Source organism: Sceloporus occidentalis, unplaced genomic scaffold (genome assembly GCF_023333645.1).
Source record: "Sceloporus occidentalis isolate IW3139 unplaced genomic scaffold, rSceOcc1.0.p SCAF_1, whole genome shotgun sequence".
NCBI lineage: Eukaryota > Metazoa > Chordata > Lepidosauria > Squamata > Phrynosomatidae > Sceloporus > Sceloporus occidentalis.
This window is the reverse complement of record NW_028316981.1, coordinates 131675598-131694328: the sequence shown is the minus strand read 5'-3', so window position 1 is coordinate 131694328 and position 18731 is coordinate 131675598. Positions and strand designations below refer to the sequence as shown.

Sequence of the window (18731 nt, the reverse complement as noted above, 5' to 3'; positions counted from 1 at the left end):
CCCTGATTTTTCATGGATTGATCCCAAATATGAAGATTTTGCCCTTGAGTTATGACTACCCAAAGTCAGATCTTCTGTTTTCTCAGATTTGTCATCTTCTATTTGGAATGTGCCACCTACTTCTTCTTTGGGGACAATTTCAGTTTCCTTTAATCCTGCTTTCTCTTTGCACACTTTTTGAGAAGGAAACTGAGGTAGTTCATTGAGATTACTGTTTTGATCTTCTGTCAGATCAAACTTGCATACTGCAGACTTAGATTCTTCTTTGGAGATGGAGAAGAATTTGGCAATGTTCTGAGATTCTTTCCTAGCTGTTTCTGCCAGCAGCTGCTGCTTCTTGGTGGGTTTGCCCTTCTTGGTAGGACTAACTCCTAAGGAAACAATAGGGTCAGAGGTGCTGTGTTGTCCCTTCTTCTTAGGAACTCCAACATTTTTGCTGACTTCTTTGGTCACTTTTACCTTGTTTTCAAGAACATTATCAATGTCTACAGGCTCAGGATCACAAATACAGTCTCCTTTCCAGTTTGGGCTTGACTCTTCCCTAACAGGATTAACATCAGTTTCTTCTTTGGCTGCTAGAATTTCTGAAGCAGACTGGAACACTGCAGGTGTCTTTCTGATTCCAATTCCTACCCTCTTGGGTTTGAACTACATGAGAAAGAGATGAGAAATCAGATAGCTAAGGGCTTGTCTACATGGGTTATTTACTCCGAATTCCTCCCACGCTTGCAATGTACTGTTTACATGAGGCAGGACCAAAATTCTAAACTGGGCTGTCTTCCTGACATCCACACCAGATTCAGCCTTTTCTCCCCTTAGCCCAATTTTAAAATGGGTTTCTGGCTCTCTCCACAGTGATGTTGGGCAGCTGCCTTCCACATGGTCCCTGTAAGTCACCTGATCTTGCTGCTGCAGATGCAAGCTACTCAGAGGTCAGGTTAATAACATGGTTAGGTGCCTCATTGTGACCTCACAGAGGTGTCAGGTGATGAATGGGAATTGCATGGAAAGACAGCAGCCTGTCACCACTGCTGAGAGAGCACAGATAACAGGGAGCAGTCCAGAATATTCTGGCCAGTGAACACATGCCCTAAGAATTCAGTTTTTACCCACATGTCTTATCACTTGGAAACATGAAATCAAAGCTTAAATGGAGGGTCACAAACTATGCTTTTCTTTTATGGAAAGCATTAGCAGGTATAAGCAATAGAGGAAAAGGGCATCTAAGAAGGAATTGCAGAAATGGAATATTACAGGCAAGATTATTGTTGATTTGCTGTTGCAAAATCATTTTTATTGTACAAAAAGTTATCAAAACTTAAGTTTCAACAATAACTATTTCTACTTACCGTATTCACCTTGGATGCTTGGAAGTATTCATCATCAGCTGTTACAATAGGTTCAGTCTTCACTTTGGTAGTGCCATTAACTCTTGCAACCAGGTTGGAATACAGTTCTCCATCTTTTGAAGCTTTGTTAATTTCTGAAATCTTTATGCAGAAAAGACCAGCAAATATCCAGAAGGTTCACACAGCATTTAATTCAAAATAGAAGTAGCAGAAAGAACAGTTCTGTCTAAGGAAATGTTCACAAATTATTCTTGTCCAAATTAATTACTGCAAAATTACTATCAACCTTGGAAATCAATGGCCATTCTACCTTGGATTATGATTCAGGTAAGACTGTTTTTATACATTGACTTACACAAAAAGCTTTCTTGCATACAAAAAATAGGTGGATTTTTTCTTATTCCGTTTAAGCACATTAAAGAACATATTTGCACAATTTTGTTTCTTCATTCAAAAACCTGTATCCCATTTTAAAATGTGTTTGAAAAGCAAGATCGCAAGATTAAAAATACAACAGGTGAATAGTGTAAATTCCATAAAAGGACATCTAAAAATCATCTAAATAACTAGGCAAACAAAAAACATCACAGGTTTGTACCTAAAATATTACAAGCAACCCAGTCTTGTCTAGACTAAGCTTAGAATCATAGCATCAGAGTTGGAAGAGACCACAAGGGCCATCAAGTCCAACTCCCTGTCATGCAGGAACTCTCTAAGCATACCCAACAGATGGCCATCCAGCCTCTGTTTAAAGACTTCCAAAGAGGAAGACCCCACCACACTCCAAAGGAGTGTGTTCCACTGTCGAACAGCCCTTACTGTCAGGAAATTCCTCCTAATCTTGAAGTGGAATCTCTTTTACTGTAGCTTGCATCCATTGTTCTGGGTCCTGTTCTCTGGAGAAGCAGAAAAAAAGCTTGCTCCCTCCTCAATATGACATCCCTTCAAATATTTTAACAGAGCTATCATATCACCTCTTAACCTTCTCTTCTCCAGGCTAAACATACCCAGCTCCCTGAGTCTTTCCTCATTGGGCATGGTTTCCAGACTCTCACCATTTTAGTCGCCCTCCCTTGGACACACTCCAGTTTTTCAACATCCTTTTTTAATTGTGGTGCCCAGAACTGGACACAGTGTTCCAGGTGGGGTCTGACCAAAGCAGAATAGACTGGCACTATTACTTCTCTTGATCTAGACACTATACTGTACTTCTATTGACTCAGCCTAAAATTGCATTGGCCTTTTTAGCTGTCGCATCGCACTGTTGACTCATGTTCAATTTGTGACCAACTTGGACTCCTAGATATCTTATTTGCCCTCATCCAGTCTAGTCCAGCACCAGTTTAGCCCAGAAACAGCTTCCTTGGAATTAGATGGAAAGGAGCAGAACTGGGTATCATCAGCACAGTGGTGACCTCTGACCCTGGACAACCTCTCCCAGTAATTTCATGTATATGTTAAATAGCATAGGGGACAAAACAGAACCCTGAGGGACTCTACAGGCCAATGGCCAAGGGGTTGAACAGGAATCCCCCAGCATCACCCTTTGAGAATTCCCCTCCAGGAAAAAGTGGAGCCACTGTAGACCATTACCTCCAAGCCCCATCTTAGTGAAGGGACCCAGAAGGGTACCATATTTGATGGTATGGAAAGCTGCTACGAGATAGTCGAACCAAGAGTGACAGACTCCCTTGTCATTGCCAGCATAGGTTATCTACCAAGACAGCCAAAGCTATCTCCATCCCCTAACCAGGCCTGAAACCAAACTGAAATGCAACTAGATAATCTGCCTCATCCAAAAACCCCTGGAGCTAAGAAGCCACTACATGCCTTAGTACCTTGCCGAAGAATGGGATCCGAAGACTTGCCTATAATATCAATGTGATGCTTTATCTAAAAAAAACAATGATAGTGGAACAGGAAGTAGTCAACAATGCTTCTCCTTTAGACATATTTTAGTTGTAGGGCTGTCCCCATTACTCCTTTAGTTGTAGGGCTGTCCCCATTATAAAAATACACAAAAAATAGTTTCTGCATACTTTTTCATGGAGCCACATGTTTTATGCGGTCAAGAAAGCAGGAGAATAAAACCTAAGCCTAGTTTGTGCCTTGAAATCCCCAGCTGTTACTTACCTTCTTTAGAACAGTTGCTTTGTACAGGTTTGCCATTTTGCTAGTCTGGAAAGCCTCATATTCCATTTCTACAGCCCATGCAAGGGGATCTGAACTAAAAAGGGAGATAGGGGAAGAGAGGAAATGCATTTATTCATTTGGAATACTTCAGTATAAACTGATATCATTCATACTTTCTGCACAAACTGGAATGCGCTCACCATTGCTCTGGAAATTGATACAGAAGCATTGGCAATACAAATGTAAGATTGGAAAAATGTTAAACTGACAGGAAACAAAAAATTATAGGTTTCTCCATTTCTAAATATACTCAGTTTGATTAACTGTTGCTGGATGCAGTTTTCCAATGGCAGGGAAGTACTACATCTGTAAAGGCTGTTATTATCATGAAATCAAAGCTGGAGTAGTAGCAGTACAAAATTAATATTTATGCATTGTAACTATGGCTAATGTTTTCTTACAACTGGGTGGCCAGGCAAAAGATGAAGGCATATTTTTCCTTTGGAATATTTCTAGTCTATTGCATAGGTACTTCTATAGCCCTGACAAATGGAATAGCAAATCCTTCTCTATATTTATATATTATATTTATACAGTTTACTGCTATCCTCTAGTGGTTACAAAAGAGAATTGCAACCTTTGGATCATAAAAAGAGAGAGTCTTAGTTGTAGGGCTGTCCCCATTATAAAAATAAAAGGTTTTTTTTAATTTCATCACCACATACAAAAATGACCACACAAAGGTATGTTTAGACTTTGATGGAAGCCAATATTATTCCAAAAAGAACACAAATGTTGGGTTTTTAACATGAAACATGATATCTAGCCTGACGTGCACAATTTTTAGGTCTTTATTTCTAGGCTTTAATATTTTTCCATGGTTCAGCACATGATGATGACATACATATTATTTATTTATAGCCTGACATGCAGAGAGACTTTCCCAGAGCAGCCACAAATAGAAATACAATTACAGAACAAAAATAGCTGAATGGTACAACAACAACAAAATCTAAAAATAAAAAAAATCAACACCACACAAATGTTTTCCTTGCTTTTAAAATAATAAAATGAAATACAGAATGTTAAAGTAACAGGATCTGCTCCTAACATTAGATTTATATTACTGACTGTAGAATAACAATTTCAGATGACAATACATTTTAATAATCATGGTGTTATTTAAAATTATAAATATACTGTGGGTGCGGTGTCTATATGTATAAGACTCTTGTCCTCCTCATATCCTACTACCACTGTCATATCTGCATGTACACAGGCAGCACAAAGGGCCACCGCAAGGCTTGGTAGACCACACTTCCCAGTGGCAAATAAATGGGGGGCTAAATGAGAGATCCAGGAAGACTTTAGCATCCTGCATACCCTGAAAAGTTGCCTGTCTTGCTTTGCATGTGTGCCCACCCACATGCTCATATACGCCTGGATTACTGGGACAAAAAGAAGGTTTCTGCTGAGACCTGTGAGATTCCTGGGTCACAGTCCCTACCCATTTCTTGTGGATGTTGCTTGTTGGTTGTTGCTCAGTGCTTCCTCTAGCATCTTCAAGCAATGTTCTCTAGCCTAGAATTGAGATAAATGGGAGCACACTATTACATATGAAAGAAAGTGAAGCATTATTTTTGCATTATTTTTAAACATGTGGTTCTGGGAAAAGTACAGCTAGTGTTTACTTTTTTGTTGTCTGGTTTTTCCTTAAAAAACAAAAGATAACCCATTTCTAAGGTCCTCCAATCTAAATGTTTATTTTAATATACAGCAAACCTGATCCATGTGGAGTCCTGCATAATGTGTGGCTTGCCATCAAAAGATGCAGTTCTTGTCAAAATCTTGTTGGCCTCATTAGAACAAACTAAATTTAGGAGAAATTATGACACAAAGAGCAGGAGATGTGCAACTAGTAAGATGGAATGAATTCACCTCACCTCAGAGGTGGTACTCAAATACAGAGTGAACAACGCTGTAGATGGGATGAAATGCTGGGTTGGGAGATTCCATTGCCTTGTGAAGCTTAAGTTTAAGAAACTCTTTAATTTAGAAAACTCTTCAGTTTTAAGAAAGGGGACCCTGCCAGTTGAAAACAGAAAAATGCATAAACACTCATCACATTACCAGTACTGTATTAAGATGAGTCTTTAAGTTTGCATCAACCACATGTAGGGAATGCTGATTAAATAGATAGATCATTCTTGCTGAAGTAGGACATCTAGTTTAGTAGTACACAAACAAGCAGGTCAGAATACTGCCCTGAAAACCCCTAGTTATTAAAAATGTCTAAACCAAGCAAGTATTTGTCCTTCTCTCAAACCTAAATGCACATATGTTCTGTTCACTGTTTTTCAGCTGGCTTCCAAACAATTTTATATTTGTTGTTCTCTCTGTGTGGCAGTTGCCAAATGCAGCAACTAAAATGGAACAATATACTTCAGTCATGCTCTTATTCTATTACTCCACATATTTTTGATGTTAATGTTTCTGTCAATTCATCCTGATATACTTTACAAAACTAATTCCAGTAGTAGAAATGAAATTCATGCCACCTGCAATGTTGTTCTGTTCTGACAGCTCCTTCCTTTCACCCCTGAGCTTTTTTCTAATAAGAAGCAGAGCCCTCATATAATGAGCAAGGATCAGCACTCTCAAAAGGCTATGCAAGTTGGAAGGGGTGACCTCCTCCCACCCTAAGCAGGGTTGCTTTGTGGAAAGTATACGAAAGAATGTTTTCCTGGTGGTGATTCTGAGAGTGTGGGAAGGGAAGGGAGGGAAAACAGAGAGAAAGGGTGGCCCTAGCAACTTTTTGGTTCTATCTGCTGGACTGATTTCTCTCAAGGATTCACTGTTCTCCATTAAATGTTTCTCACTCTTTTCATTCTTCCAGTCCGTTTTCATTTTTAACATTTTCTTGCCCCAGTTTGAATCTCATGGCCTAATCTACTGGTAAAGGAAAAGTAGCTTAGATGAAATTAATTTCCCATGCAAAACTCTTACCTTCACTGTGATCCTAGCAATTTTCTGGCTGGCTGCATCCTTTAATGGACAATCAGCATCTACATGAGACATACGCAAAGTCAACTGTCATCGCCACACTTTTTGACATGATACCTTATTGCTTACAAAAGACAGATGAATGAACTTGGACTATATATGACACCAAGGAAGGAACGTTTGTTTTGCCACTTCCACCAACTTACCCATAGTTTTACAGCCCTTCTTCCTGGAGAATATAACAAAACTAGATTATAAATAAAACTTTTCTTACCTTACTTAACTATTGCTGTTGAGCTGCAATCTGCAAGGAAAACTACAATCGGCTTCCTATACTTTATATTTTAAAAATGTCGGGGAAGTGGCTACATACTTTTTTCTTGCATACATCCTGCTATGCTCCATTCACAGTAGTGGACATGATATAGCTGCTGTGGGTAGAGTGAGAAGGAGCCAATTCATCTGGTGCCTGTTCTATTGTTATTTTAGCCACAAGATGAAATCCTTACTATCTTCTCAGATTTTGTGCATATCAAAATATAGATTCAATTACTTTAATATATATATATATATATATATATATATATATATATATATGTCCCTGTATTGTTTATGTTTTAGTGTTACACTTGTTTATATTTGCATTATATGTTTTAACAATATGTAAGGCACCCAGAAAACCAAGTAGAAGAAAAGATGGGGTAAAGGTAAGAAACACTGCTTCACCACCAGAACCCTCTTCCTGAGAGCCATGTCATGTCAGTCATAGGAATCAAGCCATAGAAACAACGTTAAAAGTTTGTGAGAAATGGCTGTAGAGCGGTAGATATGTTTCTCAGTGACACGTCCCCTAAATTCACACAATTGGCATGCGAGTGTCATTATAAATAGATCTGTAAACTAAAAGCACTTGAATTGTGATAGCTTTCTGACATGATACTTGTCCTGAAAAAGCCATCAATAGTTTTTCTGTGTAATAAGAAACAGACAATATTTTTTCCAATGTCAGTTCACTTAAGCAATAAATAATCCCATGTTCTTGAACCATATTAACTGTGGACTCCACATATGCAATCATGAGCTCTTTAGTTTTCCTCCATCCAATCCATCTCGCAAACTCTGGTCCTCTGGGAAAAACCTATTGCAGCCAAGGAAGACTAGGTTGGCTGCAGTTTCCCAGAGGGCCTTCTCATCTGCCGCTTCTAAACTATGGAATTACCTGCTGGAGGAGTTCCGTCACATTACAACTCTTGACGCCTTTCAGAAGGCTCTCAAGACAGATCTCTTCCGGCTGGTCTTCCTTGACTGATTGTCATGTGATACTGATATGGTTTGCCCTTGTCTGCCCCATGATGCCTCGTTTTAATTATGTCTATTTTATTAATGTAATTGTATTTTATAATGTTGTCATTTATTTTATAATGGGGGGGGGGTTAAGGGGATCATGTAATTTTTATTTATGTATGTTTTATATTTTTTATTGATGTATTTTATGGTTGTAACTCGCCTCAATCCGTCTGGGAGAGACAGGCTATAAATAATTTGTTAATGTTGTTATTGTTGTTATTGTTATTATTGTCATGCCTCCAGAGCATCTTTGATGCTCTTGAGACATATATTTAGTTGAGATTATATTAGCTTTTCTATGTATTAGTTTAGAAGGAGAAATAGAGATCTACAGCTTTAAGAAAGACAAGGATTGTGGGAAATCCCAGGGTCTTGTGCTGTCTCCCTCTAGTTAGTTTCAGTGTGTAATAAGATTTCAGCCAAGTCAGACCTGGAGAGAGTATTTTCCTTTGACAAAAAGACAAAAAGTCCACAAAAGAAGAAAGATAGTCCTCAGAAGAAGAAAGATAGAATCCACCAAGAAGAGAGAACAAGGTATTTAGGAAGGACTGTTGAGAAAAAGGAGATCAGTTTCATGTTTGTGTTTATAACCAGTAAAGCTTTTGAAACTTAAGAAATTTGTGGACAAGTCTTTTGTTCTGGCTGTGATCCCAAGAACCAGAGGCCTTACTACACCCATAGTCCATAGCATTGCTCTTGGGACAAAACAATTATTATGTGGGAAGCACTTGCTGTTGTAAATAGTATCTGCTAGATATTCTGTAACTAATTTAGTTCAACAGAACAAAAGGGTTAAATTGTGCATGGTTCTTTTATTTGCTGTAGATTTCTCAGAAAGAATCATGAAAACTTTGTCCTGATCATTCTGATCTCTGAAATACTTAATACAGAAATTTACCTGGAGGTACAAAGTTGTCCTTTTCGGGTTCTTTACCCTGAAAGGAATCAAATAGAAGGAAAAATCAGAGCTTTTAATCAGGATCATCATCATCTCACCTTTCTGCCAAAATTGGGATTCAAGGTGGCGTACAATTTAAAAACACAATACAGATAAAACATACCAATAAATGAATGTTAAAATGATTTAAAACTACACGTAAAAAGTTAAAATCCCATTAATAGATAAAAAGCAATTAAAATATATGTAAAAGAGATGAGAAGGAATGCAAAAGATAAAACATGCCAGTCTTGATTTGGAGTCTCAGACTTGTATCTAAAGGCCTCCTATGTTTACTCAGAAACATTTATTTTAATCAAAAACTGGCTCGTTGGCAAATAGAGTTACAGAACTAGTTAAGTTTTTAAATGCTCCTTCAAAGTATGTGAAATCCATAGCAACTTCTCCCTAGATCTCTCTTTTTATCTGGAAAAGTCATAGACAAGAGAAAACTACTTAAATCTCACATTTCCTGTTATATGCAAATGGGCTTTGGCTTTGAAACCGCAGCTTTGAAAGACGATGGGGCAGATAATGTTAAGGAAAAAGCAACATGGGATATACAGTGAAAGAAATAAAACATGTATGTGAGAGTCAGGGTGACTCAGCAAAAGCAATTAGGAGCCACACAGGTGTAAAAGGTAATGTATTTAGCAAGTCCTAAATGCCAAGGACAGAAATGTAAAGTGGATAATTGAACACACCTGAGAATTGTTAAAGTGGACAAGCTGAAATGATGAAATCATTAATTGTGGGATGAACCAAGAGAACCAATGAAAATGGATGTACACGCCCACTGGGTGGAAACTGACAAGAGTGGGTGGTGTTTTCCAATGACTATAATAATTGCTATGAATCCCAATGTATTTTGTGGGTAGTAGTGGATAGTTGTGGAGTATTGGAGGAATATTGGAGTTGTGTTGGATAGTTTTGGAGCTGTATATAGTAGAATAAAGTAGATCTTTTATATAAGACTACTGTGTTGTCTGGTGTCTTGAGTGAAGATACAAGAGCCAGCTGGATCCTGAAGAAGTGTGAAGACTTCTGTGGAGGCAAGAGTGAGAAGGCTTGGAGAGTTTGTCAGGGTCTTCAGCCTATTCTCTGTAACTCTGCTGCTTTAGAGCAAAGCTTTAACCACTGGCCAAAACTGGTCAGCGCCGGTGCGTAACAAGGTGGTGAGTTCGAGCCAGAGGTGAAGAGCTACAACTCCCATCATCCCTGACAGATAATATTCTAGACACATAGAAAGCATGGTGAATTGGAGACAAAGATCTTACTCCAAGGCTCACCTGAATATGGATAGGACTGAAACTGAGAACTGGGCTTGCTCCGTCATCTCCAAGCACCCAGATGTAAACTTTATAATACTGTAGAAGGTGAGAATAAGTTGTACCATCTTCTCAGTAACAAAACATAAGGTGGAGGCCAATGAGCAGAGAGCGTGCACTATCAACTCTTTAGGGATCTGAAGGTCTCTACATATTAGAAAGAGTATACAATAGACTTGATAACTAGCATTAGTTTTACAAAGGTGAGTGATTATTCATTCACTTTGGTCTTCTGGTGATTTTCTATACCTTTGGGACAGATTTTTGGGATGTGTGGAGGGCTGCAATGGAAGGAAGATTGCTCCCCTTCTCTGTTTGTTTTTGTTCTTCTGCCAATGGAAGTTGAGCATTGGATACAGATTCATGGGAAAAAGTCCCATTAAACTCAGTAAGGCTTGCTTCTAAACAGAGTTGAACCATTTCTAATATAGACAGTTGAACTACCTCCTTATGCAAACATTCATTCTACTTGTGGATACCACCTCTGCTTCCAGGAGAAAGGCTACCAACTTACCTTACGCAATTTCATCTGTTTATGATAAAAGTTGTTCCACTCTTTTTTCTGATTGTCTTCATGAGTTTCAGCCACACTCCTACCATCTTCATCATATCTGAAAAAAAGCAACCCAATAAAAAATGGGAAAATGGTGTTTTAAAACTGAACTCATGTAATAATAATAATATTATAATATGTTTTATTTATATACTGCTCTTCCGAAGCAATCAAAGCGGTTCACAGAATCATTTAAAACTTTTACATCATAAAAGCAGCATCTCAATATATATATCAATAAAAACCAATAAAATCAATCATCGGTAAAACATGCAAACAATAAAACAGGCAAGGAATCTATCAATTGTGGTTGATCATTCATATCAGGGGAGACAGTTTCTATAAGGAGTCCGAAGGAAATGCTAATTGGAAGAGGTGGGTCTTTAAAGCCTTTTTGAAGGCGTCCAATGTGGGGGTCGTACGAAGCTCTTCTGGAAGTTTATTCCAGTACATTGGTGCAGCTGATGAAAATGCTCTCTGGTGGGTTGCTGTTAGTCTCACCTTAGGGTGTACTAATAAATTTTTTCCTGATGTTCCAAGAGTGCGGGGCAGACTATATGGGGAGAGGAGTTCCTTCAAGTAACTCGGGCCCAAGCCAAATAGGGCTTTATAGGTAATAACCAACACTTTGTATTGAGCCCAGAAGCTAATAGGCAGCCAGTGTAGAGATTTTAGTACCGGTGTTATATGGTCTGACCTGGAAGTTCCAGCGACCAGTCTGGCTGCAGCATTTTGTACTAGCTGAAGCTTCCGAACCTGGTACAAACGTAGCCCCATGTAGAGTGCATTACAGAAGTCCAAATGAGAGGAAGTTACATGAAATCTTAAATCACCATCCAGCAACTAGACAGCAGATAACTGTGAAGCCAGATTCATTGCCAGACTTCTATACAAGACAGGACCCAATTTAGAATTAGCTACCCTCAGAAGTAACAGTGACTTTGCATTTTTCTCACTAGGCCTAAATACCTGCAGATGTCAAAGCTGCCTTGATGGACTAAGATGGATGAGTCAGGATAACAAGAATGGAAAACTCCAGCTCTGCATAAGTAAGCTGCTTGGAATTTTGCTAAATCCCAGTCACAACCAATGCTTAGCATCTGAATTGTTAAGGCTAAAGAAAAAATTGAATCTACCAAGATGTCAAAGGGGCACCACTGAGTACATGATGAAATAACTGGGCTATTTGAGCAGAAGATGCTGAGCTGGAATATACCTGCAAGCAATAGATAGTCAGTAAAAGAGGCACTCAAGACTTTCTCACCAAGAATGATTATGGGTTGTATTGAGCTGAATAATCTACATGTCTGCTATATGCTCCATAATTTAATTGACATAAATTATGAAATATATGTTTCCATCTCTAATCAACATAAATAGGATTTCAGGAGCATTTTTAAGGAAAAAGCAAAAACAATCACATTCCATCAAATGTCCTCAAGTTTTCCTCTTGCTTTCCTTTTCTGCTTCATTTTTATCTGTCTACACTTGATGAATTCATAGGTATAAATTTTGTCTGTTACAGTAGAAGAATTCAAAAGTACAGGGACCCACTTGCATGTGCCACCATCCCAGAAGGTTAGGCTGGCAAGTACACAGAAGAGGACCTTTTTTGGGTATCGCCATTTCAGTCAGGCACTCCTTCCAAGTGGGGGTCAGGCTGGTCCTAATCTGAGCTAAAGGGAGTTTTAGAAGGGAGTTTCAGGCCTAGAAGTCATATTCAACTGTTGTGATTGCCTTCCCAATGACATTTTAGTATCATTCCTATGCTATGCCCTAAACCAACTATATGTTTTGTTGGGGCTTTTCTGGATTGCTCTCTTATGACATTCTCTAACTATTCATAATATCTGCTTAAACATTAAAGTTGTCTTGCCCATCATTGTTCATAATATAGTTTTGATATAAAGATAATATTATTTTCAAGCACTGAGTAGCAATAAACTAATTCAATTCATTTAAAATCAGGAGTCCGTTGTTTTTTTTTACATTGGTCGTGTGTTATCCGCTAACCTATTGGTTTCTAAAGCAAATCTGAACTAGTATTAATCCATCAGTGTAATATACTCAACTATAAGTCGATCTCATGTATAAATTGAGGGCAGGTTTTTGGGCCAAAATTATGGATTTTGATATGACACACGGATAAGTCGAGGGTAAACTTAAGGACGTGTAACAAAGGCTCTAAAAGATGAAGCAAAGGAAAACAATGTCAAAGAATTTACAAATTTCAGCAGGGATAACTATTTATGTTCATACCAAAGGGTGGATGGAGTAGAGAGTAGAGGGGGGTTGGTGCTTCCAGGACAAATTATACTCTTGATTTTCACCAGGGATGGTTCCTTTTTAAATAAGAGTTAAAAGTACAGTATTTACACTGACTTGTGAATAACTCGACTCTAGTTTTTGGATCAATTTTTTGACTAACATTTCTAGACTTATACATGAGTATATACAGTACACGAAGTAACACCATCAGAAACATATCTATTAAATGAGAATTTTTTCAGGCGCTGGCAGGCTGCCCTTTTTGAGCAGTCTGTACCCTGCCAATTACCCCTTGCAATGAGCAAAGGGTAATAAAAGATATAAAATACAGCATTAAAATTCTGTTGTACCAGAAATTAAAGAACAACTGCAATCTATTCTAAAATTTTATTTTAATCTTTCCGCTGGACAACCAGGAGAAAAATACTAGTAAAGAAACAGAGTAAGGGCATAATCCTGTCAAACTGAGCTCTTATCATTCTATCAGGAATTTGCATTATGTCTACTGCACTGGTTCATTCATCAAGGGATGGTGACTTCTCAACTCATCTGTCCGACCCAATAAAAAAAATAACTGGAACCACCAGAGGAGAGCAGAGAATGAAATTCTTATTTTTGATAAAAGAACTTGCTACATCTTCTGTACATCTTATCAAATGCTTACCTACTGTAGCCTCTTTTTCCTCCTTCATACAGGTCTGGGTCAAAAGCATTCCAGGAGGAAGCAGAAGGTCCAATGCAGGTTCTGCTCCAGCTATTGGTGCTGTGTTCCAATGCCTCAACTTGCTTTTTCACTGCTGCTGAATTCTTACAATAATCACAGCACTTGTTGCACTGTGGGATGGCATCTCCAAAGAAGTTGGCTATGGCAGCATGACGACAACTAAGAGGCAAACAGAGAGTAACAATATCTGACGGAAAGCGGGCAGAAATGAGATTGCTTGGTTAAGCAATTAGAGAGAGATGCTGGTAGTCAAATTTCAAATACCTATAGGACAAAAAAAAAAAATCACAATGGGCATCATTCAATTTCTCCAATTTCTAGGTTACTGAAACCTGCTGACATCTAATTTTGGAATCATTTGAGTACCCAGTCTGGTAACCACAGTTTGCTCACAGCCACTCCTTCCAGCTTTTACCCAGAAGTTATAATAACAGTCGTGACTCTCCCAAAAACCCACAGGCATGAAGAGTTACAAAGGTGTCTTGTTTTAACGTTTGTTCACACTGTCCTTTCTCCCACTCCATACAACCAAACAAGCAGTTTCAAATGCCACTATGTACAAGTGGAAAAATACTGTGGTATACACATTAATATCTCAGTGGAAGGGCAAACATGTATATGGACATGATAGGAAACTGATTCAAACTGCTTGCATATACAAAAGAAAAAAGAACAATATGAACAAAATCGTATGCTGAGATTCCTTCAGGAAATGAATGAGCCATGTTCTCTGGCAACATACAGCTTCCAATGAAAAGTGTCAGTTACTGACATTTTTCCTTTGATTTTTGCCATTCAGGACAAGATCTTTGAACTATAGCAACTTACTGTTCTCCAGAGATGCTTTCAAACACTTCTGTCCACAGGAGTACTTACAGAATTACACTCATCCCTCCATATTTGCAGCTTTGATAATTTGTGCCTTTGATTATTCATGGACTTGATTAATATGTTCTCTCTAGGAATATCCAGGTCCTCCAGTGCAACTCTACGGTCAACTTCGACCAAAAGTTGCAATGAAGAACCTAGAGATTCCTAGAGAGAATACTCTACTAGGCATTTATAGCTCCTCCAGGGAAGTTCTATGGTCAGTGTCTGTTGGACGTTAACCACAGAGTTGCACTGAAGGACCTAGAGATTCTTAGAGAGGTGTCCTCTCAGGTAAAAACGTGGTGTTTTGTTATCTGCGGTTTTTCCATATTCACGGGGGTCTTGTGCCCCTAACCCTAGCGAATATGATATACACACTTCACCTCATTCTGAACATCAAAATATTTATGGTACAATTTATCAAAGCACTACTTGATAAGATCCAACAGTGTCCTTCTGTTTACAACCTAAATGTACTAACCTAGGGAAAACAAGCAAATCCATGAAGGAAACCCATACTTTTACAACATAGCTTCACCACACTTGTTGGAACGTTTACCACTGCCATTTCTGTAACATGCATAATATTGAGTCAGTACTCAAATATGTGTCCACCAATTACAATTTAAGTGCTGGATTCTCACCAGTATTAGTACAGGTACAACCTGAAGAGACCTATATATCCTGGGGGGAGGGGGGGAGTTAACAAGACCATGTTCATTTCAAAAAATAAGAATCCATGCTTAGATAGGTGAAGAGTTCACCCATGAAGGCAGCATTGCTAGTCCTAAATTGAAGGACAGCTCCTAGCCATATGCTTTACCTTCCTAAGGTTCTGGCAGCTCTAGTCAACAGCATCCAGAGCAGTACAGGGGGGGAAAGGCCTACGTCCTACAGAGTTGCTGCTGGTTGGAATACATCAGATGTCTCATTTAGACTTTTAAAGCCCTGCATGGGCTGGTCCCTCCCTATCTCTCTGCACTTCTTTCTCCCTATACCCCCACTCATTTCCTCCATTTTGGTAGCCAAGGTCTCCTGTCCCAGCCCAGGATTTCCACAGCCCCGTCCCGGATTCGTCCCTTCTCGCTTGCTGCCCCTCACTCCTGGAACCTCCTCCCCTTATAAGCATGACTCAACACGTCTCTAACCAGCTTTAAAATCGAGTTAAAGACCATATTGTTTAGGGAAGTGTTCCCAGGGAGTCTGTGATTGTGACCTGGTTGTTTTGATGATTGACTCAATATTGGATATTTGCTGTTTTAACTTGTTTTCTTATGATGTTTTAATTTGTTGTTTTAACTTCTAGATTGTATGCCATAGGCAGGCTTTTTATATACTCTTGATTTTACTTGGTTTTGTACAGCGCCGTGTATATTTACGGCGCTTTATAAATAAAGCTAATAATAATAATAATAATAATAATAATAATAATGCATTGGGAAGCTTTAAATTGTGTTCACAAAAGTATATGTCTATTTTTATTCCCAGAATTAAAGACTCAGGAGTCCCCGTATATATTTTTCTGAACAAGCATTAACTACACACACCTATTTCCAAGGTTACAGTGGTTCCCAATCTGTGGGTCGGGATCCCTTTGAGGGTCGAACAACCCTTTCACAGGGGTCGTATAAGACCATCAGAAAACACATATTTCCAATGGTCTTAGGAACCAAGACACCACAATTTTATGGTTGGAATCACTACAACATGAGGAACTGTATTAAAGAGTCATGGAATTAGGAAGATTGGGAACCACTGGTTTAAAAACTAACCAAACTTTATTATATAAAGTTAGGGAAGAATAACTCTAGACTACTAGTAGAAAGGTGAATAATCCTAGTCCTCTTGTAGCATTTTAAAGTGACATATAAACAGTTTCCTACCACTCTAGGTTATATTTAGGTTATATGGCCTCTGCCTGCCAAGAAGAAGAGCCCTCCCCCCGACCACCATCTTGAGGGGAGAGAAGCAGGCAAGAAACAACAGGCCTCTGCCTGCCAAGAAGAAGAGCCCTCCCCCGACCACCATCTTGAGGGGAGAGAAGCAGGCAAGAAACAACAGGCCTCTGCCTGCCAAGAAGAAGAGCCCTCCCCCGACCACCATCTTGAGGGGAGAGAAGCAGGCAAGAAACAACAGGCCTCTGCCTGCCAAGAAGAAGAGCCCTCCCCCGACCACCATCTTGAGGGGAGAGAAGCAGGCAAGAAACAACAGGCCTCTGCCTGCCAAGAAGAAGAGCCCTCCCCCGACCACCATCTTGAGGGGAGAGAAGCAGGCAAGAAACAACAGGCCTCTGCCTGCCAAGAAGAAGAGCCCTCCCCCGACCACCATCTTGAGGGGAGAGAAGCAGGCAAGAAACAACAGGCCTCTGCCTGCCAAGAAGAAGAGCCCTCCCCCGACCACCATCTTGAGGGGAGAGAAGCAGGCAAGAAACAACAGGCCTCTGCCTGCCAAGAAGAAGAGCCCTCCCCCGACCACCATCTTGAGGGGAGAGAAGCAGAGTCATGATGTGTTATGTATTGTTAATCTGATATTGGAAACCGCTTTGATCATCCACGGAAAAGCGGTATACAAATAAAGCTTATTATTATTATTATTATTATTATTATTATTATATTTTTATCACAAGCAATGGAGAAAGAGATGTCAAACAGAACCTTCCAAGAGATGGCAGCTTTGAGAACATAACAAACAAAACAAGCAACTGACTGTGCCAAAATAGAAAAGGATGATACACCTCAGGTAAAAAAAGGTCTCAATCAGTGCCAATTACTGTACAGAAAGTGAGGCCAGGGAAGTAAAAGATGTGACAAAGCTATCTTTATAATCCTTACAAAATGGCACTGACTCACACCACTCTTGGGCTTAAAGAAAGGATTCTTTTCACAACCACTGAAAGGCTATCATCCTGATTTTTTCCCTCTGTGCCACTCTAAAAAATGCTAACAATATTCAGCTGCAAATGTCAAGGGTCTTTATCAAGTCAGTTTTTTGTCTTGCAGAAGAGGAGATAAAATGTAATTCCATTGTACCACCAGCACAACTTTTATTTTTCAGTTAGCAGCAATCCATAAAATGGATACTCATTTCTTCTCTCCCTGTGCAGTACAGTTTCCAGGACAGCAAAGGAAAAACTCAACATGCATAGCCAAACTCATACCTTAATGGAAAGTAGAAAATGTACCAGCTAGCAAAAGCTTAAGAAATATTTTCTAGCAAAGAGGGTGGGGACTCTTTAAGGCCAAACCTTCCACAGCTCAATTATGAGAACAGGACCCGGAACAATGGATACAGGCTACAGGAAAAGAGATTCCACCTCAACATTAGGAAGAACTTGTTGACAGTAAGGGCTGTTCAACAGTGGAACACACTCCCTTGGAGTGTAGTGGAGTCTCCTTCCTTGGAGGTCTTTAAGCAGAGGCTATATGGCCATCTATTGGGGATGCTTTGATTGGATTTCCTGCATGGCAGAATGGGGTTGGACTGGATGGCCCTTGCAGTTTCTTCCAACTCTATGGCGGGATACAAACGGGCAGGGGAAGACGTCTTGGAGGTGTATTCTGCTGAATACGGAGCCTCCAGACCGCCCACCCCGGGGGCGTGGCTCAGGAGATGGGGCTTCCACATGGGGGGCAATGAAGACGCCTCACCTGGGTCCGTTTCGGACCCGCAGTTTCCAAACCGCCGCCTCGGAGGACGCTGCAAAGAGAGAGGCAGCTTCCTCACGGGTGGCCAAAAACGGGCCTTTTTTTTTCCTTTGCCGGCTGGCGGATGCGCAGCTGCGCAGCTGCAGCGCTAAGCAGCGGCGGCAGAAAGCCTATGGGCACATTTAAAGTGCCCAAGCCCCTTTAAAACTTTTTCCCCCGCTCTGCCCAAGAACAATGGTGGTCTCCTGCCAGCTGGTGATCAGCTGGTGTTGGCATCCTTGCCCGCTTGCACTTTGCCAGTGTCACCAGCATCATGGATGCCTCCTCTCCTTTGGTCCCCGCGCTCTTGCTGAATCTGCAATGCACAGCCACAGCTGTCGCCGCTGCCACCGCTGTCCCCCTGCCATCCCCCATCACCTCCCTTGTACATATGTAAATATTTACAGTTTTAGCGGTTTTTATTGTTAGGTGAAAATGGCACAGGAATGTGTGTAGGGGTGCACTTTAAAGTCCAAACTTTCTAAGCAGCGCGTGTGTACATGTTGCTCTAGGGTTAGGGTTAGGGTTAGGGTTAG

The 18731-nt window shown here is 39.9% G+C and overlaps 1 protein-coding gene across 3 annotated transcripts in view; it reads right to left on the bottom strand.

Moving 5' to 3' along the window:
* The window catches only part of RECQL5 (RecQ like helicase 5), a 72814-nt gene that overhangs the window by 8474 nt on the left and 45609 nt on the right, over positions 1–18731 (bottom strand). For all 3 annotated transcript variants that reach the window (XM_089536151.1, XM_089536169.1, XM_089536160.1), the window contains 8 exons: positions 13583–13801; positions 10612–10708; positions 8731–8767; positions 6489–6547; positions 4990–5063; positions 3483–3576; positions 1350–1490; positions 2–648 (listed from right to left, as the gene is read on the bottom strand). In XM_089536151.1, the coding sequence (XP_089392277.1) occupies positions 2–648; positions 1350–1490; positions 3483–3576; positions 4990–5063; positions 6489–6547; positions 8731–8767; positions 10612–10708; positions 13583–13801 (1368 nt within the window). The remainder of the gene's footprint in view (position 1; positions 649–1349; positions 1491–3482; positions 3577–4989; positions 5064–6488; positions 6548–8730; positions 8768–10611; positions 10709–13582; positions 13802–18731) is intronic.